General features: G+C 39.6%; 1 protein-coding gene, 1 long non-coding RNA gene and 1 pseudogene across 2 annotated transcripts; 2 read left to right on the top strand and 1 right to left on the bottom strand.

Annotated features, from left to right (window-relative positions):
• The first annotated feature begins 1739 nt into the window (after nt 1-1739).
• LOC121253685 lies at nt 1740-4291 on the top strand (annotated as a pseudogene).
• A 1784-nt stretch (nt 4292-6075) lies between these two features.
• On the bottom strand, nt 6076-7670 carry LOC121252764. Its single transcript, XM_041152559.1, has 2 exons — nt 7375-7670; nt 6076-6307 (listed from the first exon to the last, which is right to left on the bottom strand). The coding sequence occupies exons 1-2, from the start codon at nt 7524-7526 to the stop codon at nt 6241-6243; spliced, it is 219 nt and encodes a 72-aa protein (XP_041008493.1). The 5' UTR covers nt 7527-7670; the 3' UTR covers nt 6076-6240.
• Nucleotides 7671-7907: 237 nt separating this feature from the next.
• LOC121252765 lies at nt 7908-12598 on the top strand. The gene is made up of 2 exons (XR_005938275.1): nt 7908-9032; nt 12561-12598. It is a non-coding gene; the product is annotated as an uncharacterized LOC121252765 (long non-coding RNA).
• Nucleotides 12599-12933: the final 335 nt, after the last annotated feature.

The raw sequence follows: 12933 nt of genomic DNA, 5'->3' as shown, positions 1-12933 counted from the left end.
AATAAAAATGCACCAGTTTGAGAGATTTCCCTACCTCCTATATTTCTCGAGCTTGTGATTTTTTTTTTTTTTGGGCAAGTGGATTCACGACAAAAGAGGCATCTCATTTATCTTCTCACTTGAGCATAATGCATGCTTTAGAAATCTGTCATGCTTGCTTACATGAGAATTGATCAGTTTCCTTTAATAATGGCCCCACGCATAACGTATTAATGATACATGTTAAAAGGGAAAAGAAGCTAATTAAAAGCAAAGAAAAAACAAAGATGCGAGGTCACGAAGATTCCAGTACTACTACAGCTTCATGAGCCAACCCACTTTGCTAAGCAAAATAACGTGGAAAAAGAAAGAAAGAAAGAAAGAAAGTCACATGCATGCAACCCTGTTTTCTTCAACGAATTACCAGTACTTTTCCGGTCGTGAGCGAGCATTTGCTGATTTTTCTTTTAATTTTCAGTCAAAAACTCTAGCATCCAAGGCATATTAATGCGAGACTGATTATCTGTGCTAGCTAGCTGTGCCAATTAAGAAGTCCCTTAATATTCTTATATATAGCTATTAATTAAAGAGATAGAGGTAAGAACATGAATATGCTTGAAGCATAAAGGCAGGCAGAAACAAATTCTTAGCATTAATTAGCAATTAATGTCTGATCTGCATCAAAGCATTTTGCACTGAGAATCTTGTCGAAAGTCTTGATGTTAACCAAATTAGCAAAAGCCATCTATGCTTAATAAGACAAATTAGCTAAGTCAGCAAGTCTAAAGTGGCATTGAACTTCTAAATAATTGGAGTTGATCCTTTTTTGATAAGAAAGAAAGATCATTATGCTCTATCTTTAATTAAAAATAATAATATGATTGGAGAAGAAAATATTTTATCTTAAAGGAATTAAGGGAACAAAATTTAATCTTATTTGTAATCGGTTATTTCTTACGAAAATAATTTATTTTTTGTTAAAATGAGTGTGTTTTGACAATAAATAATTATTATTATCGTAAATAATCTATCATAAATATTTTTTTGTAATGATTTATTTTCTTCATAAATATTATTATTATTGACAACTAAACCTCAAGAATAAAAAGGGTATTGAAGGAAGGGTGTGCCACAAAACCATGATCTTGGGTGAACTAATTAATTTCTTTTTATCTTCTGCAGTCACAAACTGATCCATAAACTAACTAATCCATAAACTAACTAATTTTTTACAATAAAAAAAATCTATTCATCATTCTAACTCTTATCATCATTTTAAGATGTGATATTAAATAATAAGTTTACAAGTAAAATACAATAAATAATTTCTAATAACTTATTATCACATTATAAAATAATAGAAAGATGATAAAAATTGAGATAATAAATAATATTTTTTACTATTCATATCGTTTTCAGAATTTTTATCATACTACTTTTGCTGGCTGCCACGTAGACCTTCCCTCATTCTATCTTGTACCTTTTCTTTTGCTTACTGTTATTTTATATGTGGAGTTTAAAAAGTTGTAAGCAACATTACCTGTCCCTCTCTTTGCCATTGGCATCTTGATATTTCTTTCTCCTCTCTCTTTCGCATTTAAATTGTTTACAAGTTTATTTTCAACACCAAAATTTCACCAAATTTAATAACCCAACTAGGCTTTGGAAAGGGGGACCAACAGGAAAACAACATAGGTTAGAAAACTGCTCCAGATGGGGCCTGCCTTCAGTAATTCTCAAGCTCTTTATTTTATACAGTTTAATCTTATGATTTCTGTCCCTATAGCTTATTACCTCATCAAGTTGAGACTTTGTCCTTGCCTTCTTCTGGAGAGGGATATTTGGTGTTCCTTTGCTGTTTTTTTTTTTTTTTTAAATTGAGAGAACTGCTCCCTCCATATATGGCAATTCAGATATCTATCCCCAAGCAGAGAAACAAAAAAGGTCCAATTTGTATTCATGTATTACTTTAGCTTGTCTGCAATTTGACTTTATCATTGTTGCCACCAAAAATTCCCAGAAACAGTGGTTCACTGTTCTTGATCTTTTGGATTCTACAAAGCACTAATTTTTACTAATTTCCTTTTGACCGAAAGCAAAAAAAAAAAAAAAAAAAAAAACCCATTGGTTCTTTCATTTCATTATTCTTCTTGAAGTATTCACTTTTGTGTGATTGTTGAAGGGGAAGAAAAGTCTGTGAAAGAGCTTTACTAATGCTTGCTATGGACTGGGACTGGAACGACTTTGCATGGGATTCAATTGAGTTGGAGGAAAAAGAGGATAACAGCAGCTTTGCTGGCCTTGTTGGTCCCGGTAGCTTGGGAGGACAGGATAATAATAATAATAATAATGGAGGAGGAATTATGGTGGACTTGAAGCTGCGTGGAATATCCGGTTTGGAGGAGAGATCTGCAGACGGATTAAAGTACAGAGGGCCATTGAAACGGACTCGGGTGATGAGTGGAACTCAAAATGTTTCATGTTTAGTGGATGGATGCAAATCAGACCTCAGTATCTGCAGGGATTATCACCGGCGCCACAGGGTTTGCGAACGCCATTCTAAAACCCCAGTTGTAATCGTTGGGGCAAAGAGCAGCGTTTCTGCCAACAATGCAGCAGGTATTATATCCAGAGCATGCATTTCATTGGTAGACAAGGATATTATTTCAATTCTATAGTTGGATCGGAGTGTTGGATTTTTTTTTTTTTGAGAAACTTCTGTCCAATCATATGGGTTTTCTTTCTTTCTTTCTTTCCTTTTTAAAAAAAAAAAAAAAAAAAATTGTTGTAGATTCCATTCTCTGGGGGAGTTTGATGATGTAAAGAGAAGCTGCCGGAAACGTCTTGATGGACACAACTTGCGCCGAAGAAAGTCTCAGCCAGAACCCCTGTACCTGAGTTCTGAGGAGTTTCGGCCAAGTTACAAAGGTTATGGATTCTTATCTAACTACTAAGAAGAGGTTTTTCTTGCAGTTTTTAATACTGTAAATTTGCTTGGTATTTGGTCCGAAACTGAGGATGAAATTTGAATGATTAAATATATAAAATAAATAATTAAGTTTACATCATTTCTTCTTTACTTGTCATAATTGTTGAGATTTCTCACAAACTTCCACATGAGTTCATCGAGTCACATAGGAAAGTCAAGGTTGATTTGGTCTGCAGTCTACAATGGGTTTTAGGAAGTTCATCTAGTGCTACAATTATTATGGTATTGCTAGGTAGTTGCAGAGGAAGTTTAATTTCCTGGAATTTATGGTATTGGTAGTGTCTAGTTCCTCAAGTGAACTTGGACAAACTTTGGAATTGCTAATTACCCATTTGATATCAATGAACATTGATTGAAAATTCTGTGTAAACCAGGCTCCAGAATCTTGCAATTCAGTAATCCCCACATATATGCAACTACTTCTCTGAGAGGCACCTGGCCTGGGATAGCCAGCTCTGAAGCACAAGCTATGGTTCATAATCATTACCGGGGATTGCGCATTACCGAAGGACAAAGTATTCCGAATTCCTTTGCCGTGATTTACAATGAGGAAAATAAGATGTTTTCTTTCTTACACGAAAATGGCCCTAAACTATGCAGCCAAACAACCCCTGAAGCTTCCATCCACCAGCCTCTTTCCAATAGCATTGTTTCAGCAGAAAGTGGAAGGGGTGGCCAAAGTATGTTGTCTGGTGGACCAACACAACCCATTGACTTGGGTTATGCTCTCTATCTTCTGTCATCACATCCAACACAAACTTCAGCAATGGATTTGAGCCACTTGGTGCGGTCCAGCGTGAGCCATCCAAGTCAATCCATAAGCTCAGCACAGCAACTTGATGAAGTGTCTCAGTACTCATGTTCCCATGGTATAACGGACAAGTCTGCCGCAGGTCTAGTCTTGCTTCCCGATTCCAATGAAACCAATTTCTACTGCAATGGGGTGTTTCAAGAGGCGTTTGATGCCTTGTTCGAAAGTGAGGCCTCACCAACTCTTCCAATCTGGTGGGAGTAGTCAGCTTCGGAAAGAGTTTGGTTTTTATCTAGCGGAAAAAAAATGAACGAATAAGATAAGACTCAAATGAATAAAGAGTTTTCCCATTAATTTCCTTGCCAAGAATTCAATGTCTTGGATTCTTGTCCTCTGATACATATGATTCTCTGTTTGAGCTCTTTGTATTGTGTGGTAAACTTATCTCCATCTATCTAATTTCTTGGAACCATTTGCATTTTCTTGGTAGTACACTTCGACCTTTGAGTTCTGTACCAGATTTTAATTTTAATTTTAATTTAATTCGTAAAAATGTCTCAACATTGGTCTTATCTTATCTTTTGTAGTTGCTGTCAGAAGCGTGACATATATTTTTGGAAGTTAGAATGCTAATATATTGTGTCACGCAACATAGTCTCATAAAATTAAGCCATATGGAGACAAATGACACGTAGTTAAAAAAGTTAGTAGAGACACATCTCTATTTATGTTGATGTTACGGGAAACATGTGATCCACCACATTACAAAGACACAAGTATTAAAAATAAGAAAAATAGTGTATACTACACTCTTGTTCTACTTTCATCTCATTATATTAAAATAGCATTTCCCATCCACATTTAAATTTATATTTGCAATCAAAATTTTAACCAGATAGCATAGCCCAAAACAAGTTAATCCCAAATATATATTTTGAAAATACATGTAAACACTCGTTTGGTTATGCAGTTTAGATGAGATGAGATAAGAAGTTCTATTAAAAGTTTGAATAAAATATTGTTATAATATAATTTTTGTTTTGAGATTTAAAAATGTTGAATTGTTTATTATATTTTGTGTGAAAGTTTGAGAAAGTTATAATGATTATATGAGATGAAATGAGATAGTTTAGTTTTGTGTAACCGAACCAACTGATTTCTTCCTACATCTTCAACAAACAAACCACGGCACATTGACGCAATTGAAGATAATTTGAAAGCCGAAAGACGCATAAAGGCAGAATTCAACATCGACAGTTGAATAAAGCAAACAGAGACTAGAAATAAGTTGTATAGCGTAGTTGGTGGTATAATTCATATTCCAAAGCCATCTTTAAACCTTGTTTCGTCTAGCAATGATGATCCTAAAAGACAGGAGCATAGAATCAATTTCCAAACTCCAACAATGCATCAGACAGAAATAAAAAACGAATAGAAAGAAAATTAACTACCTAATAAAATAGAAGAGAAATGCTACTTCAAAGACTTGATGATTCAAACAAAAACAAGAAAAATTGTAACTTCGTAAGCTTAAGTACACTGCTTAAATTTGGCGACGGTAGTGTCATTAAAGATAATTTTAATGGAATGTACCCTCTCCATAAAATGGTTGACTCACTGCTCTTGCCGTTGCAGAAAAAGGTTGGGACAGACCTTGAATCAGATGAGGATGGCCCAAACTCCTTCGGAATGATTTGGATAGACCTTATCCAGCTCTTCCTGACCCTATCCATGGGTCATTGTTACATAAAATGCTATAATCAAGTAGGGCTGGGCTCCGACTCCGACGGAGTCAGAGTGCTCGTTTCCGACCTCCGACTCCGACAAGAGTCGGAGCCAAATTGGAGCTCCGACTCCGACTCCGAATCGGAGTCGGAGTCCGACTCCGATCGGAGGTCGGAGCTCCGACAGCTCCGACATAAGATCGGAGCTCGACATGCGCTCGACGTGGCACTCGAGCGGAACTCTTTCAGAGAGGTTCACTCGACTTCCGCTCGACATGTCGATCGAGCCAATGTTCAATACAATGTGTGCTCGACTTGCGCTCGACACCTCGCTCGAGCGCAAGTGTACAGTAAAAAAAATTTCGGAGTCGGAATCGGAGCTTCTTGGAGCTCCGACTCCGACTCCGACTCCGAATAGATATTCAGAGCTACTCCGAATTCCGATGACTCCGACGAAGTCGGAGTCGGAGTCGGAGCGGAAGTCGGACGAAGTCGGAATTTTGCACACCCCTATAATCAAGGGAGAAATGTGTGTTCCTTTGTAAAACAAGTATGGTCTTCTTCTTTGTAAATACACAATACTTTTTTTTTTGATAAGATACACATTACTAAGTACCAAAAACATGCTACTTAAAAACAAAATTAAGAGAGTTTAATTGCATATATACCGGGACATCTCATTAAGACTTATTCTAAATAATCATCAAATACTTTAAAACAAAAGGAAAAAAGGAGCAACTAATTAACTCTTGTAGACAACATCAAGCTCCCCCATATAGACACATTAGTACTATTTCCTACTTGGGAGTGTCTTTTGGAGGAACCTTTGTTTCCAACTCCTTGGGAGTTGCCTTCTCTGCTGCCCTGCAAGATCCATAAAAGTCAGTTAAATGCCTCTTTAAACCAGAGTTAAATACCAGTTAGGAACTACAAGCAAAACAATGAGAGCAATGGGCATCCAGTGCTGCTAAAATAACACCCCAAGAGACATGTCAGATCTGGTTCCTGAGCTTGTTAGGAAGGCCAAGGTTCGACCAGTGTATGCGTGCGCACGTCCAAACCATTATCAGAGGCAAATTTTCTAACCCAACTTTTCCCACAAGTCAAGAAAAATGCGAGGAAAGGAAATCCAACATCAGTATCTAGTAACAACTGGAGCTGGAAAGTACGCGTTTTCAAAATCCTATTGCTAATGTGCTATTGAAAAATGTTGATGATGAAGCAAGAAACTAATTTCACAAGCTGAAGAGGACTGAGATTTTATTTATTCTTTAATATAGGAAACTTCCATCTCATATTTCAAAATCAATTATTCGACGACCTTTACTTAATATCCGTCTGTCCCTTATGTTGCCAATTGCTCAATACGGAATACCAAAACTGTTTGTTTTCTCTTCCACGAATCATGATTGTGTGTGTGTGTTTTATACAGTCATGCGTTCACCAAGTGGCTGCCAATATGATAAATTTTTTCAACACGTGACCTTAAATGAAAACTATAGCACTTCCAGAAAAATACCAGAAAAGATTTAAAGGTTGTCACTTAAAATTAGAAGCCACCAGAACTTAACCAGGCCTCAGCCATTTCTAATGACAACTACCACAAGCAAGAGCACTGGCAACGAAACAAATTATTGCAACACCCACCCCCCTTCCGAATTTCTCAATCTTACATGTATCGAGCAGGTTGAATCAACCCTAGGATCTCTTATACAATACACAATAAGTAACAAACCCAATGCAAGACCTGAAAATTGGTATATACTGAAGGAAAAAAACAAATAATCCAACAAACACAAAAACACGCCAACACCCATTTTTAGATTTACTTTTTCTTCACCATTCCGCCATATTGAACAAACATATATGTTAAGGAAAAAAAGTCGGTTTTCCTAAGATCTTAAAGAAATGATATAAAGAGGACTTTTTACTTGGAGGCAGACGCAGATTCTTCTTCGAGCCAGTGGCGAATGTGCTTGACGTTGCGCCTGAAGACCGCGGCCGACTGCTTGACGTCACTCCTCAGCAGGAGAATCGCTGCACTAACCCCAGCCACTGTGAGGATGAAGTTAGTCAACGCCATTTGATTTCCTTTCTGAGGTCCGAGAAGAAGAGAAAGAGGTATTATAACGAGTTTGCTCTCCTATCTGACTGCAAAGAATTGCAGAGGATCCGCGTATACGAGGGCTTTTGGGGATTCATGGAGGAGAATATGCTTGGAGAAGACGACGAGATCGGATTTAGGGGCACGTATTGGGCTTCCAAAGTAGGTTCGGGCCATCAGTTTCATAACCCAACCTGAACGTGGAATCTATTTCTCGAACGCCTACTTGGGCTTTTTCCAACCGCCCAGCCCACGCTCCAGTTGTAACACTTCACACGCACAATAGGCAATAAATGGGTTTCTCACTTAGAGGGTGAGGGCCTCCAGACGTAGACGAGAGGAAGAAGATGAGAGACTGAATATTATTTTTTGTATAAAATCTCAACAGATCATCCTTCTGCCTATACATACAGCAGAGGTCTAACAGAAAGTGGTCCCAACTAATGAGATAATGACACATAAAGCAAGGATATAATAGACAATACAAATATAAGGATTGATAAAATCATAAACTACTGAAAGTGTCTCTACTGATAATTTCTGCTACATTTTTAATAAGGAGCTGCTGCATCCACTTGTAAGCTCCAGGTGCTTCCAACATGCATGATCCAACGGCTATGAACCAACTCCTTTCTACCATCCTTTTTGACCCGTAGACTTCAGAACAACATCACTTCACTTCGTCTTCCTCCTTCTCGACTTCACTTCCAAAAACTCTGCCTTTTTCTTCCATTCGTTCGTCGACTGTAACAATTCCCCACTGTTAGAACACCTTGCCTACAAGGTGGGGATACTGATTTTTCAACCCTGCGTACGACTCCTAAGTGGCATCCTCCAGTCACTGCCCATGCCATCATATCAGCACCTTCGTGCACGACTTGTTGTTCTTCTTCACCATGCGACAGGCTATAGCTTCATCGGGCTCGGGTTTCAAGGTTCCTGCGGCGTCAATGGCTGGTAGGGTTGCTAAAGGTGTGACCTTTGCCCTGATTTTCCTCTTTAGTTGGGACACATGGAATGTGGCGTGGATCTTGGCAGATGGGGGTAGATCCAAACGATAGGCCACAAAACCGACCCTCTCCAGCCCTTGAAATAGGTCGTAGTACCTCGGAGCTAGCTTGAGGTTCCTCCTTTACGACACCAAAGTCTGTCTATAGGGCTGTAAACGAAGTAGACCCACTCCCCCACGGTAAACTCCCTCTCCGATCTCTTCAAGTCTGCATATTTCTTCATTCGTTCTTGGGCCCGATGTAGATTTAATTTGAGGGTCTTCATCATTTGTTCTCTGTTTTTCAACTCTTCATCTACTAATTCGTTAGTTGATGTACCTGGCATGTAACTTCTGAGGCAAGGTGGGGCATACCCATAGAGGGCCTTGAATGGAGACAGCTTCGTGGAGGAGTGAACATTGGTGTTGTACCACCATTCGACTAAGGAAATCCACTTGGACCAGTTCCTTGGCTGATCTCCAGCAAAGCAGCGAAGGTAATTTTCCAAACTCTCGTTTATTGCTTCTGATTAACCGTCAGATTGTGGGTGGTAGGCTGTTGAAAATGCCATCTGTACTCCTTGTAATTTAAAGAATTCCTACCAAAAGTGACTGGTAAAGGTTGAGTCTCAGTCTAAAACTATGGTTAGGGGAAGGCCGTGTAGTTTAAATATGTGTTTGAGGAAGAGTTGGGCTATGTGTTTGGCTGTGTATGGATGAGAAATGGGTGTGAAGTGGCTGTATTTTGTGAGTTGGTCCACCACGACCCACAGGCTGTTATACCCTTGTGAATTGGGGAGGCCCTCAATAAAATCTATGGTTATGTGTGACCAGGGTTGGGATGGCAAGGGTAGGGGTTGTAGGAGTCCAGCATGATAATTGTTCTCATGTTTCACCCTCTGGCACAAGTCACATTCCCTCACAAATCATTTAACATCTGCCTTAAGTCCCACCTAATAGAACTCCCTTCGAGCCCTATGCATGGTTTTATCAAAACCAGCATGATCCCCCAAGGCACTGCTATGCACCAATTCCAGCAGTTTAGTTTTGAAAGAATCATCATTGGGTACACATATTCGGCCCTCGTACAACAACAACCCATCTCTACATGTGTAGTGGGGTGGTAGGGGTTTGAAGACTAACTCCTGAAACTGCAGATCCTTCTCACAGGCCATTTTTAACTCAATCAACCAATCTACTGTCGGAAAGGAGATTAAACAGAGGACAACTTCCTCTGGTTCTATTTTCTTGGAAAGTGCATCCGCCACGCGGTTCTCCTTCCCATTTTTGTATTCAACAATAAACTCGTAGCCTAATAGCTTAGTTAACCATTTTTGTTGCATAGGGGTGCCAATTTTCTGGTCCAGTAGATATTTTAGGCTTTCTTGGTCAGTCTTGAAGGTAAATGACTGCCCTAAAAGGTAAGGACACCACTTGTGCACTGCTGAAACAAGAGAAAACAACTCATTCTCATATGTAGATAGTTGTAATGCCTTTCCCTTCAGTTTTTGACTGAAATAGGTGATAGGTCTGCCCCCTTGCATAAGTACTGCCCCCACTGCTCCACTCGAGACATCACACTCGATGGTGAAAGGTTGGGAAAAATCCGGTAAGCCAAAACAAGTGGTTGTGTAACTACTGCCTTCAGTTTTTCAAAGGCCTCCCGTGCCTCACTTGTCCATTCAAAACTGTTTTTTTTTAAGCATCTGAGTTATAGGTGCTGCTATTCCCCCATATCCACGAATAAACCTCCGGTAATATCCCGTGAGGTCCAAAAAACCTCTCAGCCCTTTAATTGAATTTGGAAGTGGCCACTGCAGCATAGCTTTCAGTTTATCAGGATCTGCCCGAACCCCCTGAGCTGATATTCGATGTCCCAAATAAGTGATTTCACTACAACCAAAACGACACTTCGATAGCTTGGGAAATAGTTGTTGTTGCCGCAGTGTCTCCAAGGTCGTTTTTAAGTGTTCCACATGCTCTACCTCACTCTTGCTGTATATTAATATATCATAAAAAAACACCAATATTAATTTCTGGAGAAAAGGTTTAAACACCTCGTTCATGAGACTTTGAAAGGTTAAGGGGGCGTTAGTTAGCCCAAAGGGCGTAACTAAAAATTCATAGTGCCCTTTGTGTGTCCGAAACGCTGTTTTGGGTACATCCTCAGGCCTCACGCGAATCTGGTGGTATCCAGAACGCAGATCCAGCTTTGAAAATTTTTTAGACCCATTTAGATCATCCATAAGTTCCTCTACCATGGGAATAGGAAACTTATCTTTAATAGTGGCCTGATTTAGTGCCCTGTAGTCGACACACATGCACCATGTACCGTCTGCTTTTCTGACCAGCAGCATGGGAGAGGAGAAAGGACTTTGACTCGGTTGGATTACCCCCGAGTTAAATAGCTCATTCACTATCTTCTCAATTTCATCCTTTTGAAAATAAGGATAACGGTAAGGATGGACTGAAACTGGGCCTGCTTAGGCCAGCAATGTAATTGCATGATCATGTGTCCTAGGAGGGGGTAACCCCTTAGGTTTAGAAAAAAGGTCAAAATAGGCTTGGAGCAACTCCTGAAACAGCCTCATTTCTTATGGTGGTTCATTATTTTATGGTTCATGCTGTAATTGTAATAACACCCATCGAGTTTCTAACTTGTGCTTCTTATTTCTATCTCCCTTCTCAATAAGATGAGAGGCTACCTAACCTTTAATTTCCACAGCCTAGTTGAGATGGGTGAACTTCATTGTGAGGTTCTCAAAGTTCCATAGGATAGAACCTAAGCCCCTCAACCATTGGATGCCTAGCACCATGTCACACCCCGCCAACACCAAAACATGCATGCTGTCAACAAAGTTGATTCCCTGAATATTAAATTTGGTTTGCACACTTTCCCCTTCACTTAGGAGCTGTTCACCACTAGCCACCCTAACCTTCACCCTCTTATCGCGATTAATAGGTAGCTGACCCTTACGCACTACAGCAAGATCAAGGAAATTGTGTGTGGAACTTGTATCAATTAAAATGACAGCCCATTGTGAGCCCACCTTCCCTTTGACCCTCATAGTTCTTGGATTAAGGGAACCCGTGATTGCATGCAATGATATCTCTGGATTAGCCTCCACCGTAGACAGATCTAAGGTAGCAAGTGGCTCTTCCACTTTTGGTTTATCCCCCATTTCATCTTCACCACTATCTTCCCACACCCCTTCAAGGATATATAACTTCGGTTTTTGACACTTATGGCCCGGACTCCACTTGGAGTCGCAATAATAGCACAATCCTCTTTCATGTCTATCTTTCATTTGGGCTTGATTAATTTTGTGGACTGGTATTCGAGGCTTAACAACTCCTTTGGGTGGTGCAAAATGCATGGTAGGGGGTGTTTTCAAAATTCCAGGTTCACTGGAAGGCAGTGTGGGGGTACGATGGTATCTCCTTGCCAAGGCCACATTCTCCTCTTGCAATCTTGCAAGGCTATAGGCAGATGTGAGATTGGGAGGGTTAAACATCCTAACCATTACCCGAATCTCATCTTTAAGGCCATTGAGAAAGCAACTCAGTTTAAGAGGTTCCGTCAAGCCTTTAAGTCGATTGGACATGTTTTCAAAATTAGCTTTATAATCATCAACTGAACCAGTTTGGCATAATTTAGTAAGTGATTCCATAGGGTCATCGTAGGCACTAGGGCCAAAACGCACTGACAAGGCATGGATGAAAGAATCCCAATCTGTGAAAGCTCCCATTTCCTCCATATTTTGGAACCACACTAATGCTTGTCCTTCCATGTGGAAGGATGCCAATCTCAAGTTATGTTTGGGTAAGGTATTATGAAAGTTAAAAAAATGGTTTACCTTATAAATCCATCCGTTAGGATCTTCCCCGTGAAATGATGGAAACTCCACGCAAACTGATCGTGTAACTACATCACCAAAAGCTTCCCTACGATTTTCATGGTGTGGGTGAGTGACTGAAGATGATTCATGGTCTTCATTGTACTGACTGTGTGATTTCTTTTGTAGTTCCATGGTCAAGGCTGCTAGTTGATTGTTGACCTCCCTGCGCAAGGCAGTCATTACTGTTTCAAGTGTTTTGAATTGAGACTCTGAGCACTTCTTCAAATTGGATAACTCAGACTCAATGGCACGGTTCTGGGCATCTGTAGTTTTTTTCAAGGCATTAAGCCCTTCTTGCAATTGGTTATATCTAGTTCCTTCAGCCATTAATTCTAAGAAAGGATTGGTGACAACTGATACCACTTGTAACACTTCACACGCACAATAGACAATAAAGGGGTTTCTCACTTAAAGGGTGAGGGCCTCTAGACGTAGACGAGAGGAAGAAGATGAGAGACTTGAGGGAAAATTACTGAATATTACTTTTTGCATAAAATCT

The sequence above is a fragment of the Juglans microcarpa x Juglans regia genome, chromosome 2S (assembly GCF_004785595.1).
Source record: "Juglans microcarpa x Juglans regia isolate MS1-56 chromosome 2S, Jm3101_v1.0, whole genome shotgun sequence".
NCBI lineage: Eukaryota > Viridiplantae > Streptophyta > Magnoliopsida > Fagales > Juglandaceae > Juglans > Juglans microcarpa x Juglans regia.
The sequence above is the reverse complement of the archived record's forward strand: the minus strand, read 5'-3'. Positions and strand labels throughout refer to the sequence as shown.